Source organism: Echeneis naucrates, chromosome 16, assembly GCF_900963305.1.
Source record: "Echeneis naucrates chromosome 16, fEcheNa1.1, whole genome shotgun sequence".
In the NCBI taxonomy this organism is placed as follows: Eukaryota; Metazoa; Chordata; class Actinopteri; order Carangiformes; family Echeneidae; genus Echeneis; species Echeneis naucrates.
In genome coordinates this window covers 24,202,652-24,225,415 of record NC_042526.1, presented here as the reverse complement: position 1 = coordinate 24,225,415, position 22,764 = coordinate 24,202,652, and the positions used below count along the sequence as shown (strand labels likewise).

General features: G+C 39.7%; 1 protein-coding gene across 1 annotated transcript; it reads left to right on the top strand.

The window, feature by feature from the left end:
• The first annotated feature begins 283 nt into the window (after positions 1-283).
• LOC115056239 (paired box protein Pax-6-like) lies at positions 284-18,014 on the top strand. Its single transcript, XM_029522530.1, has 11 exons — positions 284-296; positions 4,689-4,742; positions 8,898-9,028; positions 9,685-9,900; positions 10,615-10,777; positions 14,603-14,755; positions 15,680-15,762; positions 16,050-16,200; positions 16,443-16,552; positions 17,360-17,501; positions 17,929-18,014. Exons 1-11 carry the CDS (start codon positions 284-286, stop codon positions 18,012-18,014), a joined length of 1,302 nt encoding a protein of 433 aa, XP_029378390.1.
• The last annotated feature ends 4,750 nt before the right edge of the window (positions 18,015-22,764 follow it).

The window sequence follows — 22,764 nt, the reverse complement described above, 5'->3', positions numbered from 1 at the left end:
GTTGCTCTCTTTGTCAATGGAGAACTAACTCTCAGTAGTTCTCTGTTCAAACTGCTCAACCCTCCATCCCTTCCCGTCCTCTCCCTCTCTCTCTTTGGCAGTCTCTCGGCCCTCCCACTAACTCTCCCTCTCTCCCCTCTATTCTCCCTCCTCCTCAGAGGACCAGCTCTGTCTCTCTTTGCACTTGTCTTTTCAGTCAAGGAGAAACTAATTGGAGGAAAGAATACAAGAAAGGAGCTGTTGGAAAACTAAACGCAGCAGCAAAACTTCACTTCTGTACAATATGCCACAGAAAGGTAAGATCACTGTCTCTGTCATTCTCCATCTCTCTCTCTCTCTCTCTCTCTCTCTCTCTCTCTCTCTCTCTCTCTAATTGCGCTGATCTATTTCTCAATCAGTCTGAGCAGGAGTTGGAAAGTTACCGTTTGTTAATCAGATGCAGACAAGATGGAGTCCGATTGATAATGTGAACCTGACACAGACAAAAAGGATTAAGACTAAAATTAAAAATAAACCAAGATATAAATAACATAAAAATGGAGATGACTGGGAGTTCAGAAATTATAAATTAGACGACACAATTTAAGGAAATGTGTAGCTTTAAAAACAGAGGGAAGACAGGAAGAGATGAAAGAGCGAGAATTAGGAGGGAAAAAGTTTAATGAAGCAACAGATCAGAAGAACAGAAGATTGAAAGAGAAAAGTAAAAAGTATTTGGGTAGTTTCAATGATGTAATAAAAGCTGCGTTGTTCAAGACCTCACACACACCCTGGCTTTAACTGAATTATCCAATCTCCAGATGCTCAATATTCAGTTAGAGTGATGCTGGAGTCAGTCAGAATACAGGAGAAAACCGAAAGTCAAAGAAAAGCAGCAGGAGGAAAGATGCAGTGTCCCCCGAGTGTCACTGTACAGCTGAACTGTAAAGTTTAAAAAACTCTGCACAGCTTCACCGGAGTTCAAAGCCAACTGCTGTGCTGCAGTTAATCATTCGCCTCAGATTGTCTGCTGGAGTGTGAACCTGGAATCATGTAGATCATGTGTATTTTCATTCGCTTCATTTGTATGTTGATTAAATTTATTTAGATTTGTTAAATCGTTTATTCGTTTCGACATTAAATTATATTAAAAGTTAATGAAGGTCCAAGCTTTTTGATGGTTTAATTTCAACCATCAAACAGCTGTTAGTAAAGATTTTGAATTTTCACAATTTTCTTTTTAATGAGACGATTGGCTTGTGTAATTATATGATCTTTGTCATCCACTGAAACTGTTTACCGCCTCGTTATTATTTTATGAAACAACATTTTATTTCATTTTCATTTTTTTTTTTTTTTTTTGTGGATATTCTGGAATAATTTGCTTTAAACGGTCAAATCCTTCATCTGGAGTTTATTCGTCTGGCCTTCTGAGTCACACTATTGTGTTTTTACGGGTCGCATCCGAACAATACTAACCCTTTTAAATAATATTCAAACATGAACACGAATAACTCTGGAGAAATTAAGGCCTCAGCACTTTTTTCCTTCGAAGGCCTGACAACATGTGCTGAAGTTACTGTTGCAAACCCAGACAAAAATAAATGAGTCGTGTTAAAATGATAACTGTCACCGAACCACACTAAAATCACATTTTAATATCCTGTGTGCCCTGGAATCACGTGCTTCATGATGTGTAATATGATCTAGTTGCGTGCAGAAAATCCAGAGACAGCAAAATTCAGGACGACAAAATTCCTTTTTAAGTGATGAACTAAGTCGGCTGTTAATTAACGACTTAATTAAATCGGAGCCAATTAACCGCATGATTAATCAGGTCAAATGTATTCATCCAACAAGATAATTTGGAGCTTTTCATTGTGTGAGCGGCAGCGGAGGGAGTGCGCGCTGCTCCCATATGTTCTGGAGAAGACGCCGCATCTCCTGCACGTGCACAGTCCCCTCTGTATCTGAGCACGCACCTGAGCCACAGAGCTGAGGAGTGCAGTGAGATCATTATTATCCAGAAGTCACTTTTCCTTTGACTTACAGTCCGGTGTGAAGTACAGCGGAGCGAAAGTCAAACACAAGATGGGCCTTCAGTGAGTTCTGTCCCGTTCACGCACAAAACTCTAATTTCACTGTAAAATATTTGCTTCTGTTTCCCGCGAAGGTGAATTTAACTCAGGTTTTCCAAACGGACACAGCTGACAGTACAAAAAAAGAAATAAACAAAAGCACGAAGAAACCCCACAAAAACACGTACAAAACACATACGCTGTTATTAAAATTATATTTTATATCTGCTTTTAACACTGACTGCATCCATCAACGTCCCGCTTCATCGTGTCACTTTTTGAATTCTTCATAATGTTACATAACGTTAAAAAGGACACAGAAAATTCCTTTAAATGTTCTTTAATTTTATGGTGTAACTACTGATATAGTTGTGTTTCCAAATTCCTGTAGAATATTATTCAGAAGAATCTGAAGTGTATGGTTACAAGAAATAGTTTTCAAAAAAGATTGATTATTATTAGTAGTAGTATTTTTTTTTTTTTTTTTGTGTGTTGTTGTTGTTGTTGTTGTTGTTGTTGTTGTTCCTGAGCCAGCAGCGGGACCGGCTCGGGACTTCTGTCTATCCGGCAGTAGCTCTCAGTCCCTCGGCTCTTTTCTCCTCGTATCAGCGGCTGAATATGGGTGAATTCAACTTTTATTTTGTCATCAGTGTGTTCAACAGAATTCCTTTGTGTACGCTATGCTGGTCAAATTGGGCTCCCCGCCGCGGTTTTGTGTGCTGGATTTTTTAACGAGCCGCAACTAACGAGGCAACGACACCAAAGTCCCGCGGACACACAAAGCCTGGCGGGTATTTACCGAGCAGAGCGGCGACTCCGCTCCTCCGGCTCTTTGTCTCCATTCACAGGGAGAAGGGCGCTGAGTTATAGCGGGAACAAGGTGGCCATAGCCGGCCTGTGTGTGTGCGTGTTTGTTCCTCTGTGGAGCTGCTTCATGTCCATTATGCGGATTGTTAATGACAGAAGGAGCCGCTCTGAAGCTTTTATTTCTTCGGCGAGCCTCAAAGGGCTTTGGTCTGGAGAGCTGGATGGAGAAGAATGATTGTCATATGCTTTATCAGCACAGTAACTCATCTTCCTGCCTGTCCCACCAGAGTTTCTGATGATAATGGACGAGTTATCAATTTGTGGATGTTTATGAGATACCTAGAACAATTGTCTACAATGTCCCTGTTATTGTTGGTTTTCATCATTATTTTTTTCTTCCATCTGGATCATAAACTTTAAATCACGATATTATAACACTGTAATTTTATAAATTTAACTCTGCATACCACTAATATAATTACTAAGCAGTCCAGGGATGCTGTCATTTAAAATCGGGCTGAATGACATACGTGCTAATTTAATATGGACCTAACTTCTTCCAAATGAAATTATTAAATAACATAATTTAAATTGTCCTTAGGGGGAAAAAAATAAAGAGACACTTTACTCAGACACTGACAGTCAGAGCAGAGACTGTTAAACTTCCTTAGTCTAAATGAGCAGAAATGCTCTAATTTTCTTATTGTGAAAGGAGCCAGGGTGCACAATAATTAAAAAATAATGGTCAGATTAAACATTCCATTTCCTCAGTATTTTTTTCCAGCCATCACCTGTTTATTTAAATTTAAACGACCTAGAAATTATCCTGTCTTCTTTACACCAACACTGTGAGCTCTAAGGCTCCAAGATAACTTGGAGAATCTGCAGCTGGATATGAAATATTTACAGATTTCATTCTAAACGATGGTACGTCTGTCACATCAGCACCACTGTTAAAAAAAAAAAAAAACAACTTCTCTGTTCAGTATTTAACTTTGAATCATCCTGAATTATACTTTGGAACAGAAATGGAGGGAGTGTTCTGACTTTCCTCCCATAGATCAACTACAAAATCAATTCTCTCTGAGAAACATCATCAGTGTAACACACACTTGCTGACTTTCTTGTAACAATGTGAAACCACGATCTTAAAATCTCACAGTACCTGATGATGAGCCAGAGACTCTACCATCAGACACATGCATGCAGTTAAAGAATAACAGTCTTACACATAGACACGCTTTTGACACACAACAGCTTGTCTCAGTGACACTTGTTTTATTTTCAAGAAAAAGTATAAAGATCCTCAAATGTATTAATCAAACAGTTAATTGTGAGTTATTAAGATATTAATAACATTCTATCTTAACAACTGAAAATAAATACAAAAAAATAAATAGATGTGGAGCTGCACTGGAATGCAATGTTGGAGCCGGACCGTGTCTGTACTCATAACTTTATGGACATTAGCATACATTAGCATATGAACCAATGAAAGGATGTTTGGCATTCAGCCATTCTGTCCAGACAGCGTCTCTGGGGTTTTTCACCCCAACATGCTTTTCCTTCTGATTTAAAAAAAAAAAAAAGGAAAAAAGTTTTTTCCTCCGAACAAGTTTGAAATAGATCAGCACTGGTTCTTCCCGTGTTGCTCATTCCCACTGCTCGTGAAGCTGTTCAACCAAAACTGATCTCTTCAGACGAAGACGCTATTATTTCTTCCTATTGTCTGGTTTAATGTCCAAGGAAAGATGTGTGTGATGCTGTGTCTATCTCCTGCACATTAAAATGTGGTAAAAGATGATTTGTTGTTTGTTTGTACAGATTACAGAAGTCAAACCAGCTGGGAGACTGGTGTGGCATCCATGATGCAAAACAGTGAGTTACATTTCAAAAGCATCTGTTGTACTTTATCTATGTATTTGATGTTACAGAATTTGCAGGTAAATACATTAAACTTCTCATGAAAAACAAACAGACATAAGACAAAGCAGAGCTGCTGGAGGCCCACATAAAAAAAAATCAATTCACCACAAAACAACTTTTTTGGTTTTAGCGACATGTGAACATCTAATAACCTTTCAAGTGAATCTCTAAAATCTCTGTCAGTATTTTTAGATTTTTTTTTTATATCAGTTCTAATTAATATTTTTATGATAACAGTCTATCAATGATTGAAATATATTAACATGAGAAATGATGAGATGAAAGGGTTTCATTGTTAGTGATGCACCCTCAGCTCATTCTTGAGCTCTGTAGCAGCAGCAGCTGAACCCTAATCCCACTGTCCAATACCTGCTCAGCAATATATGCAATATACATATTCCACATACAACATGTACTATGCACATAATGTAACATGTAGAAGCCAAGGGACTTTTGTGTTTGCAACCCAACCAAATGTACTTGTGAGACTATGCTTTGTGTGACTGCTAAGAATACAAGATGCCCATTAAAAGAAAATAAAAGAATGGGGCATGAGTCTCTTTTTACTAATAAAAATATGATTTGGAGTTGTAGCTAAATATAGGTACTTTGAAAAAGCTGCAAATCTGATAACTCTTCCTCTCTTTACTTGGTCAAGGGTGGTGAAACGTTTGCATTTTTACAACTAAATTTGGGTTTGGTTAAACTAGGGCTTTTATTTTGGTAGTTTTGCATTTCCTTTCTATCAGTTACAACAACATTGCAGTTACAGTGATGTGAATTTGGCAATGTCATAAAACAGAAGCCTGATGGGCCAAGAACTATCTGACAGTGACCAATGACCCTTTATATAAAATGCAGCTCTTCCTTCCATAACTCCATCTCTTCAGTTTTATGTTTTATGTGAATCCAAAATCAAGCCATTTATCCAAGTGACTTAGTTGACTGTCTTTTCACATTTGAAGTGAAAATGCAGGGCTGTACAAAACAACTTTGGTTGGCAATGACAATGAACTCCACCTGATTTCTTCTTTTTTACTGCGGGACAAGAGGTCCATGCTGTCTGCAGTGAAGGTGTGTAGATTACTTCTCTCCATATGTCTTTGCTTGTTTCCTTGTCCTGCGTCTGTCCAATGACCAGTATCACCCTGGATGAGACTAAATGATGTTAAACAATTGAAAATGACAGCCATGCTTCTTTAAGGTGTCAAAGGTCAAGCTAGGTACTCTTATGGCATGGCCTATGGGGTGAGGAGAAAGTGGAAGTACACAGATTACCAGTGAATGGATCACAGTGTACATTAGGAATTGATTGGAATAATTATGGGTGGAGTCATCTTATTTGACATTATCCAGAGACACAGATCTAACCCTAACCCTAACCCATAAATCCACCTGGAAGCACAGTGTGTTTTCTGCATGCAACCTGCAGAGCTCCTGTCATTGTGGCAAAAGTTGCAGCATTACTTGAATCTGGACAATATAAAATGTTTCTGTGAAAAACGAAACATGTTAGATTACATTGATCCTGTCCTTTCATCTCTGATGAATTTGTCCTTATGGATCAGTGAAAAAGTAGGACAGTATAGTGGTAAGCTCATTCGCCGTACAGCAAGCACAAGCTGGCTTCAAAGCTGTATTGTGTCTTAAGTAAACCTGTGCCAGCATCAACCACTTTATGTGACTCTGCTCATCAGATGAGAAAGGATCTGTGTGTCCTTCTGTGTGAACAAACCACATGTTCTGTTTTTTACTTTTGGGTGACTTTGTCTATTATACCAGTACATGGTTAAAGTGAAAATTAATTGAAGTTAGGTTCACTGTGGATGAGCTGATTTAAAGTGAAAAGTGATGAACTGCTCCCAGGGGCCTGCCTGCTGTGTGTGAGTGCCACAGAGGGCCCACAGTCAAATTGACTCCATATGTCTGTCTCTTAATTGTGTGTCAGCAGAGGAAAGCCTGTGTGCATTCCTCTGGGAAATGACACTGTGATTAACATTTCTACAGCAAAGCGATCGAGCCCAAAACACAAAGTGAACATGACGCAAGGCAGTATGGGGAAGAGTCTGAGGGTAAAATAATCCAGCATTAAACTACAAGTTAACAGCTTCTTCAGGGGCCATGACTCCTCCTGTATTTTAATTAACCACAAGTGATGCTCAAAGCCACGGCAGCATCAGGTGAACTGGAGAGGAAACACTCTATGATCCATGTAATCTATCTCTGTTTTCTGTGGAGTAGTTCAGCTCCTAGAAGGAGGTGCAAAGGTTGGCATGTCAGATGTATTTAAAAATGGGAGATCCCTTATTTCTCTCTCTCTTGCTGTCTTTATATATACATATTTATATATATGTAATTGTCAAATTGTCAAACCCAACAGTTCCACCACAAGAAGCATCTGGCCACAGTGAACAGAAAAAACTCCCATTGGTGGGAACCCCCCAGCAGTTTATGTCTATCATACCATAACAAAGGGATGATACAGGACTCACCTGAGCCAGTCCAAACTATGCCACCTAATTTTATCACAGAAAAGAATTTTAAGCCTGGTCTTTCCACACTACTCTTTGGAAAGCATGACGTTGTCTCATAGTTGAGGAGGATTTTAAATTCTATTAACAATTTTACTGGTACTCACTGAACCTAGCGCAAAGGAGATGTTGGTTTCAGTTTTCTTGGCGCTGGTGTATTTTTATAGTTTTTTTAGTCAAGTCCAGAGATAACAGATACATAGACTTGTATTAGCAGTTTTGAGACATCCTCTCAAAGCCCAAAGTTTCTGGATGTTGCCCCAGAAGACAAGGTGATGATTATCAGGTTTTCTGAGGAATACCTTTGGTGTCCTATATGTCTTTGTACACATTGTACAGTCTGCTGATGTGAATTATTTACTCTTATCCATACTCAGCAGTTTTGAACTGGACCCAGAAATACAAATACAATTACTAACACATAAAATAAATTTTTTTCATTAAAATTTTTCTCTCTCCCACCTGGCCTATGGGAAAAAAAACACAATGATTGTGTACTGTTATATAATTATAGCAGAGGACTAAAATCTTTGATTTAAACCAGCTATACTGGTAAAATGGTTTGTGTGTGTGTGTGTGCATTAATGTGTGTATGGCCAAATGATTTATTAATGTCCTTTTGAGAGCTTTATAAATCTGCAATATGCTTTCCCTCCACAGAGCCATTAACAGACAATAGACAATTGACTGGGTGTAAATCCGGACTTAACCTGCAAGGTCACAGCATAGACTGAGGTTTGGGGACCTCCAGCAAGCAGAGCATTTTAAAACTCGCATGAAATGAAGCCTGCAGGAGAGCCTGTTACCCAAGTGCTGCATTTTGCTGCTTCGCTGTCAGACATTTAGATGACGTAATAATGACTTCAATGTGAGCTTTATCAGAGATTGGAAGTTCAGTCTCTCAGGTTACACTCCCTCAGAGCATAAACAGCATCATTTTACAATAAGTAAGTTTTTCCTTGCCACTGTCACCAAGTGCTTGCTCATGGGAGGATCTGTTGGGTCTCTTTAAATCATTTTATAAAGAATTTGGTCTCGACCAGCTCTGTATGGAAAGTGCCTTGATGTAACTTTGTTATGATTTGGCTTTATATAAATAAAGCTGACTTGATTTAGATTTTTTTGATTTGATAAATTAAAGGAGCACTAAAATTAAAGGGAGCAATGGCAAGATGGAGATATATTGGACAGATGTTAGATGTGACATTTGTTGTTACACCATTTCCTGATGAATATGTGTCAGTAAAATCCATCTAGGAAGTTACATTAATTTTATTTAACACAGACGTATCCTGAGAAGTATCCTGAGAAACACATGAGAAACTTTGTTTTTGACTAAGGAGAAGTTAACGATGGTTTTGTTGTCTTCATTTCACCCTTGCAATGCCCTCTCCTTGTGCATGTGCCTGATCAGTGTGGCTGTTCAGTCCATTGGTGTTTGACTTTTTTGTATCACTTAAAAAATATTGTAGCGTAAAATGTAGCCACACAACTGACACCATTTTCTTTTTATTTAAATTGTGTATTTGCATCTTTACGTGTGTGTGTGTGTGTGTGTGTGCGCGCGCGCGTGAAGGTCACAGTGGAGTAAACCAGCTGGGAGGTGTGTTTGTGAATGGGAGACCTTTACCTGACTCTACCAGGCAGAAGATCGTGGAGTTGGCACACAGCGGAGCTCGACCTTGTGACATATCCAGAATATTGCAGGTAAACTAATCTAACTAAACTAATGGAGGAATCTATCAACACTGATGCTGGCAGTATTTGTACATGATGCTCCTGATGAACTGATTGCAGGGCCATGGGTCAGTATGGGTCAGAGGTCATCAACAGACTGTTGCAGTGTTATAATGAATAGGCTCCAGGTTGCAACATTCAGATACACTTTGTCCTTTAGCATTAGGATCATTCCACTCATTCCACTCAGGATCAATCACTCACACTTCAAAGTGTGAGTGATTTTGATCAACGGTCACACAAACTCTCCTGACTGAGTGAATTCTGCCTGTTGCCTGCCTGTCAGGAGAACCTGAGGAAATTTGGGTGGACCATTAGTTTAACAGCTCCTACTGCTGTAATTTTGTAGACCAGTGATCATTTTCTGGTTCCAAATGGGTTGTTCTCATTATTGAACTCAACTGCAAACACTTAGGCCCAATCCCAATGGCTAAAAAGTAGGGGTAGGGGGTATATTGGGACTGGGCCTTATAGTTTGGTGAGGGAATCGGGTGTGTTAGTACCCTCTTGGCTTATAACCTCACCGGTGCCTGTCACCACTGAAATAGTCCTACTAATACCTAATTCCCATTAATACTCATTGAAATAATATATGTAACATGTTGCTGTGCTGTTTTTGGTGCCAGGTGTCTAATGGCTGTGTGAGTAAGATCTTGGGCCGGTATTACGAGACAGGTTCAATTCGTCCTCGGGCCATTGGAGGGAGTAAACCGCGGGTGGCCACTCCAGAAGTGGTAGGAAAGATCGCTCAGTATAAGAGAGAGTGTCCATCCATTTTTGCATGGGAGATCAGAGACCGGCTGCTAGCAGAGGGTGTCTGCACCAACGACAACATACCCAGTGTAAGACCTTTCTGTTCTTCAGCCATGTCATGCCAGTTAGCCTTAATGTTAACACTTTACAGGGTAATAAGTTAGAGATTTTCCACTAGATCAGCAGGCTCACACTGGTGTTTTTACAAACAGCTGACACAAGGGCTTTTATTATACTCCTCAGTTAGATCCCATGTCAGAAGCAACTTTTGATGTGAACACATCTCAGCAGAGGTTTAAACTTTTGAATGTGAGACATTGAGACTAACTAGGTTGGCCAATGAATGATATCAGTAAGTGAAATAACAGTAAAATAAGAAAATGTTTGGAGTTGTCAGTCACAATGTTAATCAGTTGCCACTTTATCAAACTTCACCTGTTTGAGTGAACGGGCCAGAGACTAACAACAAGATGAGTCTGAATTCTTGAGAATTTTCTGATGTCTGCCAGAATGCTGTGTAGGAACATAACTATGTCTGGCCATGAAGTTGTGCTTTACTCTCTATCTCTTTGTTTTACGTTTACTTTCTACCCTTTTATTGGAATGTTTGGATGAAATAAGGAAATCACAGTGAAGTTTGGTTTGATATGCTCGCATTTGACTGTACTGTACATAATGTAAAAGCTGAGAACTGACATGAATCTCAAGAGTGTTTAATGAGGATGGCTGAAGTTTGCCTAAGTGTGTATATTGTAGATGATGTGCAATAGTTGCTCTCCAGCAACCCCAGTGTTTGTTACCAGGTTTCATCAATAAACCGGGTGCTGAGGAATCTGGCCAGTGACAAGCAGCAAATGGGCACTGTGGGAGCTGAAGGGATGTTTGACAAACTCAAGATGCTCAATGGACAAAGCACCTGGGGAGGACGTTCAGGCTGGTATGCTGGGAACACACTCACTACAACAGGTGAGACACAGACTTGTACTAAATCTTGCACAACACTGTGACTGCCACTACTGAGACACGAAGGGCTCGAGCATGGCACTAGGCAAACAGGGACAGATTCTTGGTCGAAGGAATACCAAATTGCCTTTCCTGTAAACCAGCAAGTCTGTGTTACATGTATATATCATCAATGGTTAACATAGGGCTAGCAACAGCATGACATCAGAGGTACCACGTTATAGCATTTATTGCGATCCACAACTAAATATTAACTTGACCCAAAGTTGAAACCAAAAGTAAAAAATGAATCCTCACACAGGGAGAAACACTGGTGTGCACATCGCTGCTGCTATCCTGATCTGTGGCATACCTTGCCTTGTTTCCAACATATGCTACAAGAATAACAGTAGAGATTGTTTTCTAAAACCACTGCCTAAAACAAAAAATTAGAAAAAAGATCAGAGCATGACACATATTTGTTGGCTGGCAATATTAAGAATGTTACATTACCCATTCACTCAGGCCAATATATGTATTAATCAAAAGCAGGCTTCGCATTGTGGGGCTGACTACACACACTGTATGAGTAAGTGTCATTGCTACCTACTTTTAGGCAGTTTAGGCAGCAGGTTTCTTTTATTTATTTATTTATTTATTTATTTATTGTTGTTTTTGTTGTTGGTGGGTGCCATAAATGCTTATTGAATGCCATGTGGAATTTCTACAGTTCACCATCAGATTTGATCCAGTGTACCCCAGATTTAGTTCAGTAAAATTATTCCATTACATTTTCCTATTTAAAATATATCCCACATGACTTTGCATAGAGTTCACACATGCTGCTTCCTTTCTTCTCGCTTCAGCGTGTGTGATTGAGAGGCCCAGTTGCTGCTTGGAGTTCACTCATATACTGCTGCTCCTCCTCCAGCACCTTGGGATTACAACTGTGAAAAGAAGTCATGCTATACTAGCACAGCTCCCCTTCAGTTTACACTATGTGCATGTGTGTGTTTGTGCGTGTGTGTTGGTGCGTGGGTGTGTGGGTGTGTGTGTGCATGTGTACAAGTTTGTGTGAAGGGGAGGAACTGGAGACGTCTGTGCTCATTTGTATCTCTTTCTGCATGACTGACTGTGACACTGAGCAATGACTTCACTCTGTTTTGCAGTCTCTGTCTGCAGGGGATAATGAATAATTAGGCTAGCACCACAAATAACATAAGTTCCACAGGGAGCAGGACTCATGCACCTTGCAGAGATCACATGTTGGTCTCACGGTACCTTCACTCACCATTAACCCTCATGTGCGGTTTAATTTCATGGATTTGGATTTTACATAGTGGGCTTTAATGAAGTATTGTGCACTAGACCCACTGCTTTAGATGCTATAAAAAGGAATGAAATGAAATAGAGGTTTCAAATAAATAATAAATAAATAAACAAGAACAAAAATGATGTGTGAAGCTGTTTGACTTGTGTTTGGGTCAATACAGTAAATTCAGTGAGCTTTTAGCACCTTTCTTGGTCTTCTCCACCTCCTGAAAAACACATCTGGATCTTTAGCTTCTAAAGGGTCCGCAGTCAGTGTCTGTCAGAAGTTTGACGCTGACCAGTGATCATGTTTTATATGACGATATCAGGAGTTTTCAAAATGATCCTTAAATTATTGTAATTCGTACTAATAACTAGCATTGAGCCAGATACTCAATACTGAAACGAGTATCCGGTACAGATAAAGCAATTTTGATTCGTACGCATATCATACGAGTCAATATCCCGCTGGGCTGAAGGAAAACCCTCCTCAGGACGTCCTGTGATAGGACAGAGCACCACGCGTCATACTCAGAAAGCCACTCCCACCGGAGGGGAAACAAATCAGTGGCACAATTTTAAAAAAACTCCAGTAATTATCTTAAAACATTATTTCAGCTTGTCAGATGGTCATTTTAACACGCTAGCTGTACCGGAGAAAAAAAGCTCACATCTGTGGGTCTTTGTCATTGTCCCTTCATTTTTAAGGAGGAATGACCCCACTGAGCGGCCGGAGGTGACAAGCATCAGTATTTACAACTACCTGATGGAGGAAAGATCATCATTTAACCTAATAGAGATCAAAAGTTAGGCTACATCATCATTTTAAAATAGCTTTTTATACCCCCACCCTTTCAAATCCGCCCCACTTTATGGGCCTGTGAGGTAAAAACCTGATTGGTAACAGAAGTGGTGTTGTATGTACGTTCCTTCACCAGGTCAGTTCGGTGTAATACAAATTAAGTTGAAAATAAAAATACATTGAGGCTTACAACAAATATAGCAACTTCTGACCAACCCGTGTCAATTTCAGGCTAAAAAATAAACGGTTTGTTTAAGTCCCGTCCCCTCCGAGTATGAACACGGTTTCAGTAGTGTAGCTGGTTGAACCCTAACCCTGCTAATAACAACACTAATATGATCGTGTTGCCCCACAGTAAGAAAGTCTGTCCAAACACATGCATGTTTAGGTCCACTGGTGACTGGTCCATAGGTCTGAGTGTCCAGGATGTGACTGACTGTGGCAGAAGGTGAATTAATGAAGCCGAAGAACGCCCCTCAGCTGTGGTGTCGTGGGCGCGATGTTTTGCTTTTATAAAACGGTTACCAACAATGGAAACATGAAAGAGGAATGAACAATCTATTTCATGTAGTTTTTATTGAATCAGACAGACATATTATCCAATAAAAATAACCCCACTGTGAAAAAAACAGTCCCACCTCTCCTACGTTAGCTCTGCAGGTGAAAATTAACCTTAAACATGTGAATTCAGCTCATTTGTCTATTTGTTAATGCCATCAAAACACCGCCGCTAAGGTTTGCTACCTGCTGAGAAAGTTGGTTGTTGTCATGGAAACAAAGTTGTTTCTCTGACAATGACAATACTGAAGAGGAATACTCTATCAAATTAAGCACAACACATCACAGCAGACCGTTTTATCATTATTAATAATAATAATAATAATAATAAGCTCATTATACCACAGCTGAGGGGGTCCTTTTTGCTACCTGCTGTAACAGTCGGTTGTTGTCATGGATACATTGCTGCTTCCCTGACGCGGAATGATATGCTGTGATAAGGCTTTAGAATAGTAGCTGTGGTATACGCTGATTATATCATAAGTTAACAACCAATCAGATTGCACGATTTCACACTTCCGTTTAATAATGAATGAATAATGTGAAGAGGGAAACTAATTATTAATGATTAAAAACAATTTTTTTATAATTAAAAGGTATATCAATGTTTTCAATGTGCTATCTATGCTATATTTATTTATGAACATTTTAGATCCTGCAACCCAGAAAAGGATAAGGGGTAGAAGATGAACGATGAATGAATGAACATTTTAGATGTAATAGCCACAAATTAAGACTTTGTTTTTTCTTATTTTGGAGCACCTGGTAAAAAGAAAGATGCCGTAATATGAGTAATTCATGATAAAACAAATATGTCATTATCTCAGCAACACTAAGTAGAAAATGTGTAATCTATACAAAAAGAATAAGAATAACCCATAAGTAACCTAAATAAAATGCCAGACCAAGATTTTGAATATCTTTTCTTTGAATATTAAGATATATATATATATATATACAAAGACGTCTTCTCTAAACTGAAATTTTGCAACGTAAAACAGGATGAATTCATTATTGGTGGAATTCGTGAAAAATATACTTATATATTATTTTCAAAACGTATTTTCCGCCATCATGGATATTATTTGACTTCTATTGGGATACTGTCACCATAGTTTCTTTGTGATCACACTGATTGTAGTTTGTCCTATTTCTTCTGCCATGGCTCATTTCTGCAGAGTGTGCACAGGGAGAGGCGGGTGACAGCTCCGTCTCGGCTATTTCCAATAGTGAAGATTCTGAGGAAACTCAGATGAGACTTCAGCTGAAGCGAAAACTGCAGAGGAACAGGACATCTTTCACACAGGATCAAATAGAAGCACTAGAGAAAGGTAACATGTTGTCATCAGTATCATAAAGCTGCACACACAGCTGAACTTCATTCATCCATACATGCATTATTGTTTATGTACGAAGAAATATCATCTGAGTCAGATTGACTGAGGACCATGCGATTACAGGATATTAACCACTATGGCCATACCTTCTTCTTCTACACTAATAATTACAGACAGTTTTGAACTTATCCTGATTTCAAGCTTTCCCTAATCAAATATTGGTTCTATTAGTGAGTTCATTGTTGTATATATATATACATATATTAAGGATGACAAAATTAATGCGTTAATTCAGATGAATTAATTGCATTACACGATTAATTGATGAATTTACGTGTTTTAAAATCACAAAAAACAAACACTTCAGTAGCCCAACATGATGCATATCGGGCACTAGTGAAGTTTGAGTTGCTATAAGTTGCTGTCCAAGATGTCGGCCGGCAGTACAGAGCAAAGGAGGGCATTAGTGTGCAGGATTGTCTGTTGGAGAAAGCACACCACTGTGGAGTAGGTGACAATGAAAGAAAGGGAAGTGACACACGTTCTTTTATTTCGCACTGATTCATTGTTATTGATACTTTATTAGAGTAATCGATATTCAAATAAGGGGCGTGTGAGTATCGCCATACTGATACCACAGAAGTGACACCTCCATCACTAGTGGTCAGCTCATTCATTAGCCCACGAAAAGAACACACTGCTGGCTCGCAAATATCTCGCTGAATCTCCCCATGGTGACTTTTTTCTGTTCTTCAGATTGATGAAGATGATTTCATTAGGATATTAAATGTCATGTCATTATAACAGATACTGGAATTTACAGCTTCACTATCACCATTGTTACCATCATATCAATGCACTGTAGTGCACAATCCTAACTATTATTACTATGTAATAATACAATGTGACTCGTTACAGAATTTGAAAGGACTCACTATCCAGATGTGTTTGCCCGAGAACGCCTTGCCAACAAAATAGACCTTCCAGAGGCAAGAATACAGGTCTGTTTTTGTCCTTATCATTGGTTAGACTTCCCAGTCACTACGTATGTTTGTGCATATCTGTGTTTGTTTAGGGGGTGAATTCTTCCTGTTCCTCCTGATTTCCAGTCTATCACAGTGAGGTTTAGTTTGACCTCATTACTGTCTTAAGGCTCAGCTAAAGTGGAGTTCTATTCACTTTGGCTCCAAATTCAAAATTCAACTGAACAGTAGAATATACATTTATTCTTTCACTTCATAACAAATGGCTTGTGCTGCCTTTTCAATCTGTTCCCTTGCATGTTTAGGTTTGGTTTTCCAACAGACGTGCAAAGTGGAGAAGAGAGGAGAAGCTTAGGAACCAACGCCGCCAGGTGTCCAACTCCTCCAGTCACATCCCCATTAGCAGCAGCTTCAACACCAGCGTTTACCAGCCTCTGCCACAGCCTACTACACCTGGTACTGATGAGGACATGAAGTGAGAACATTCTGTCCTGTCAAAACATATTTATAGTCCCCAAGAATTAAAAAAGGTATAATATAGGTTCAGAGGTAGGACCAAGCCACTAACCCTAGAATTCATGGATCATATGTTCTACCACTTAAATCAGGTATCAGATATGGAAAAGATTTTCATTTTGAAGTGATACTGTGCAAATTTCCTTTTCCTTTTCAACATTTCCCCATTCCCATCCCTCCAGTTTCCTTCTCATCAGGAACCATGTTGGGAAGGCCAGATCCAGTTCTGTCCAACAGCTACAGCATACCAGCCATGCCCAGCTTCAGTATGGCTGCTAGCCTGCCAATGCAAGTAAGACAGAGGAATACACAACTAAACCACAGGCACAGGAATACCTAGCTAGAACACTGAGAGTTAGACGTGGCATCTCCATGTCATTCTGTCTCTGACTTCAGACAGAACAGTTAAAGTCTCACTGTTCAGAGAATTTCATCCTGGACAGCAAAATGAAACTCCAGGCCCAGTATGCATCCTGATTTCACTACCCCTGCACTTTCACATGTGCTGCTGGCTGTCAGTTTGAGGTTTCTTTCTGTTCTGGAATTAGGCCTTAGGCCCGAGTATTGGGTGTATCCTGCTATCTGGGACATGTTGAAAATTGATGTGATTGCTTTGAAGGGAGAGACTCAATTAGCCTCTTCACATTCAGCTGTGGATACTTCATGAAGTTGTTACTGTTGTTTAGCAGGTCTATATTATTTATTCCTATTTGTTTGTAACCTGACCTGTTGTTGTTTTTTTTACCTACTAATTCATTCACTGTCCCTGAATCATCCTCTTAACAGGTTTTTATATTGGCATCTTAGTGGTCTTTTATTTATATATTTATTTTGCTTCTTATCCTGATCAGTGAGCCTTGTGAGCACCTGCCCATGTCTGTTCTGCGCTGTCTTAATTGTCTGTTGTCCTTAATCTATGTGTGTAGGTTGAGATGCCCTCTCCTTCCTGTTACTGCAAACAACGGGTCCTAATAAAGTCACCTTGACCTTGACCTTATTTTTACAGCAGTGAGGCTGTATGACTGTTACCCACAGGTGAAAGGCTTACAAGGGTGTTAAATGTTGGTGTTAAGTCTGTCATATTCATTTATGATTTCAGGCATCCAGCCAGACCTCTTATTCCTGCATGCTGCCCACCAACCCCACTGTAAATGGGAGAAGTTATGACACATATACTCCTCCACACATGCAACCACACATCAACAGCCATTCAGTAACATCTTCTGCAACGTCGTCAACAGGTATGAAGGTACCCAACTAGATACATTCCCTCCCTTTCCTGACGATGCCTGAGCTGCTCACAAATAATAATTTTTCTTCAGTAACTTTTTATGTTTCACATACATGTTGATACTGTGTTCCGCACCATGATATCAGATAAAAATATTTTTTAATCCTTTTATATTAGTTTCTGTTATTTCACATCCCTCAACAGTATAATAATATTAAAGGGGGGTGTGTTTTGACGATGCTGGGCTGTAACATTAATTCATGTTGATAGGAGATGCAGTATGGCCTGTCAGTTTAAAACTGAAACATGCAACAAGACCATCTAAACAGGATTAAATAAAAAAACAAAATAAACTTGGATCAGGGATTATAAAGTTTATTGTTTACTGATTGTTGTTTACCTGTTCCCTGACAACCCCTCTGCTCTAATTGGTCCAGGTCTGATTTCCCCTGGTGTCTCAGTTCCAGTCCAAGTTCCTGGGAGTGAAGCAGACATGTCACAGTATTGGCCACGTCTGCAGTGATCATCTCTGACAGCTTACAGGAATCCCTGAAGAAATGACTCTTTTCAGACTTTTAATGCTTTTAAAGCAAATAGTGGAGATGAGCAGGACAGAGAGAGTTTAAATATTACTGTTCTGCCGCAGTGGATCAAAGGTTCTGAGGTACCCTCTGCTGCCAATAAAAGTTCAGCTGGTGAAGAAGTTGTAGCCTGAGCTGTAGGCTGAACTTGAAAGTTGCACTCACCACAATTGACAGTTAACCGTCCTTTAGGAAAAACTGAACCTCACCTCAGTGTCTGGTGGGAAGGCATATTACCTCTACTTTCAGTTCATAATTTAGATTAAGCTGGTGCATTTGTAGCAAAACCAAGAAATTGACTGAGCTGTAAAGGAAAGAATGTCATGAAACTTGAAATTCATTGTCTGCTAGATTGCTTTGTCAGCAGATTCCAAAAGCCTTCCAAAGGGAAAGTGTATAGAATTTCAGAGTGTGGACTCTGTGATATGTGTTTGGTATTGTAAAAACCTTGACTTGAATGTGGTCTGCTAACCGGAATCTGTTTTAATTCCAAAGGGGCAATGTCCAGAGATTCAACATTAAAACCAATCATTTAAAGACTGGAAACAGAACAAGTACTATGCTAACTTATAAAAGTGAGCTTACGATTGTGTCTTGGAAGTAGATCTGTTTCTAGGTTGAGATGTAAAGTATTTCTCTTCTCCAGTGGTCTGGGAGGGTTTCCATAATAAAGTTATTTCAATTATATTACTTGTTACATTCTATATTGTTGTTATTATTATTATTATTATGAATTTTTGGCTAAATGACAGTCACTGACTGAGTCCATCCTTCCCGGACAGACTGGTATCTCAACTGGTTTGCCAGAGATGTGTGTGGGGATAATACAGAGGAGCCCAAAAACCCTAAGCATGCACTCATGAGCCGAGCATACGGTTGTTGTTAGTTAAAAGCTGTTCCTCTCTGTGCAGTCTGAGTCTTCCCAATGGAGCAGAGGACTGTGTAGATGTCAGCTGTGTCATTACACACTATAGCCACAGCTCTAGTGTGTCTGCAGGTTAAGAGAAGCAAGAAGCTGACTGACTGTCAGCGGGGACTGCCCACTGGACTTCAAGTGCTGGAATTAGCGCTCTTTCTCGCTGTTTCTCGCTCATGCTTTTTTTCACTATTCAGGGAGTTGGAGTTAAAAGGTGCTCAAACATCATTAAATTAAAACTCAGCCAATCATTTCCAGTTTTAAAGCATAATCAATAGCTAGAGCACACAGCATGAATAGGTACACTCTCACTGAACATAGAGGAATATTTTCTGTGAGAATGTTTTCTCAATGAATACCATCACAGTTTCTACAAATATAACAAGATTACTTTACAACAACAGAGAAAACCATGTCATTAATTTCCTTAAAACCAATAAATTAGGCAACTTTGATTCAATAATAAAAATATTTTAATGTTGTAGTACTTCCTCCCTTACTCTTAAGTACTGCACTGACCCTCGAATTTAGTGATACATTATTCATTCTACATTATCCTCTCCAGTCATGAGTCTCGCTCGCTTTCTCTGTTTCTCAACCACTCTGGTTGAGGCAGATGGCTCTGACCCTGTTGCTGATTCTGTCTGAGGTTTCTGCTTCTTAAACTCTTCCTTCAACTGTTGCCAAGTACTGAACTGAACTAGGATTAGCTGTATCACCCCATGAAACCCTGAAACCAATAAAAGGTAGAAGATGAGTGAGTCAGTGAGTGAGTGTTGAAGTTTGCAACATCTTGTTTCATCTATCCTGTTCCCGTCTTCAAGTTTGTCTCAGTGCTTGATGCTCCTGAACTTGTCACTTCAAAACTTTCCACAGGGGCCCAATGGGGTTGAGGTCAGGTGACATAATTGGCCGCTGCAATATTTTCACTATGTTCTTCCACAAGAATGCAGCAATCGCCTTGGAGAAATGTTCAGAATTAGATAAGGGTAGCATCCTCTCCTTCAGGATTTCAGGTTTTCTTCAGATTTTGCAGCAAATCTACAAATTCATGTTGCCACCAATTAAGAACAATTCTCCCACAGCCTCAGCATTCATGCTGAGTCCGTGCTCTTTGGACTGCGTTCCTCCCTTATGAAACACCATTCATGTTGGATGCCATCAGATCCAGAAAGATTGATGTTGATTTCATCAGTTCAGAGAATGTATTCTGTGCTACAGTCCTTTACAAGAAGGGGCAGAGCTGTCTGTTCTACCTGCAGATTCTGAGGTCCTTTGGGTGATGAGCACTCTTCTCTGCTGGGGAGGCAGCCTTACAGTCAAAAACACCAAGCGATTGGAAAAGCTGGTCAAAATAGCAGGCTCAGTGCTGGGCAGGAGACTGGACCCGCTAAGATCTGTGGCGGAGAAGGACACTGAACAAACGGAGAGCTATAATGGACAATCGCCGACACCCTCTCCACAGCCATCTGGAGCAACAGAGGAGCAGCTGCAGTGGTCGGCTCCTCTCAGTGCGCTGCAGACCGGAGCGATCCAGGTGATCCTTTGTCCCCACAACTATAAGACTGCTCACCTCCTCCTGAATTCAGTCACATACATGCTCACTCACACATCACACATATTACCTCTGCCACAGCTGGACTGGATGTTGGAGTGGGCAATTTGAATTTAATTTTTAATTTCCATCCATCCACTTATCCGGGATTGGGTCTTGGGAAATTTGTAATTTTGGATTTTTAATTTTAATTTGAATTCAAATTTTTACTTGAAACCAGTTATCTGCTATTTTGCATTTATTTTAATTTACTTTTATCATATGTCTCATTTAACACCAATGTGCTATCATTGTCTGAGTGGAAGTGTGGTTATTGTTTTTACATTTTGGTGGGCTGTTGGAGAGTTGAATTTCCCTTTGGGATGAATAAAGCTCTATCTATCTTTCTAACTATACTTATACATTTCTGGGTCCCAGGTCGTTTCTTTTTTTTTTTTTTCAGGGAGCTCATAAAACTCGGAAAAGTCGTTAAACTTGTTATGTGTTCATGTCCATTGATTCATTAGTTAATCTTGTGCTGCTAATCAATTTCCGGTGCTCAGCGGGGTGCTGGAGCTAATCCCAGCCTATGCTCCTGGCGAGGTTGGGGTACACCCTGGACAAGTCGCCAGTCCATTGCAGGGCCAACACACAGAAACAGAGAGAGGCAAACAACCACTCAGACTCAGACTTACGGACAATTTAGAGTCTCCAGTTAACCCAAACATGATGTCTTGTCGGTGGGAGGAAACCTACGCATTCATGGGGAGAACATGCAAACTCTGCACAGAAAGGCTCCAGGTGCAAAAAAACAAACCTACAACCTTCTTGCTGTGAGACAGCGCTAACAACAATGACGTTGTGCTGCCCCACATCTCGTTAAATCTAATATATGGTGGCATTGAGAGTTACACACGCAGTCAACTCTCACACTGCAAATACAACCAATAAAGAAACAGGCAGCAAATATTCTCAATGTATGAAGATCAATGCATATTTGTTGTTCCTTTAATACTTTAGTTGCAGTGTTTTGAGCTCTCAAGGCCATCATATTAAAATTTCCTTGAGTGCTCAAGTGCATGCACTATTTACAAGCATGGGCAACAAAACTGAATTGTCACCCTTACTTCCGTAGACCCTAATCAAAGTTCTTACCTTAAACCTAAGCATGGATAGGAGACAGGTGCAGTGGGCTAAAGTGTGAATTGTGTAAACGATACCATCCATTTTGATCACCACTGTGCCTCCATGGGTAGATCAATCCAATAATGCAAAAAGTTTGATTTTGAAAGGATGATAAAAAAATTGTGTGACATGAGATTGGGAGTCTATGAGGCAAGCACCAGTAGCTGGCATTCAGAGCACTTCACATACACACACACAGGTTCACAGAAATTTCATACACTGTTGAAAAGAATAATAATAAAAAAAAAAAACCTATTCATTGGCTCTCTCCTTCTGTTCATTCATTCATTCAGCCTGTCATTTCTTTCTGTCTTCCATCGGCCAGCGGGTGGCTGCAAAATGAGAATGGGGTCAACCTCTTCTCATTTACCTAACAAAAGACTGGAAAAAAGAGAGAGAGACACAAGAGCTGACGGCTGTCACAAAGAAAAGGAGAGGGGATCAAGACAGATGACCTGCAGCGCCACTCTGAAAAGTTTCATTCCATTACATCTAACACAATCCACATCATGTCAGCACATATCAATTACTGTCTGCATCCAACAGCATTAAAGGAAGTCTAATCATAATTTCAGCATTTTCAGAGTGATCAATGATGGCTTCCTACCTTCCATCACTGAAACAAGAGTCATTACAAGACCATTAGGTTATTCTGGTCATAACAGAACTCTGATTGTCTGTGCATTTGTTTGTCTGCACACAAGGTGATGCACAGCACTTTGTTTCCATGGTTTTTCAACACACTCATTTTCTTTTCCTACAAACACACTTCTCCTCTTTTAGCTTATTCAAATGAACTGAGAACATGAGATGGGAATTTAAATTAGATTAAGGCCACACCCAGAGGTAAGTAAGACTTGGGAAAACATTTTACGCAAGTTATCCTTTTGTTCATGCTGGAAATGAAGACAAATGAAATACTGAAGATGGAGGAAAATAAGCTTTGAAGGAACAGCAAGTACTTTCCCATAAAACCCACATTAGCCGATTCTCACTCATTATGCTTTGGTGTAAAAGCTTTCTTTTCCATTGTAATAATTTGTTTTGCTTCAATGAT

Bases quoted from the DNA above. Each gene is read 5' to 3' on its own strand.
- LOC115056239 (XM_029522530.1), top strand. The intron at 9,901-10,614 runs GTAAGACCTTTC...GTTTGTTACCAG, and splicing joins CCAACGACAACATACCCAGT to GTTTCATCAATAAACCGGGT. The intron at 16,553-17,359 runs GTAAGACAGAGG...TTATGATTTCAG, and splicing joins CTGCTAGCCTGCCAATGCAA to GCATCCAGCCAGACCTCTTA.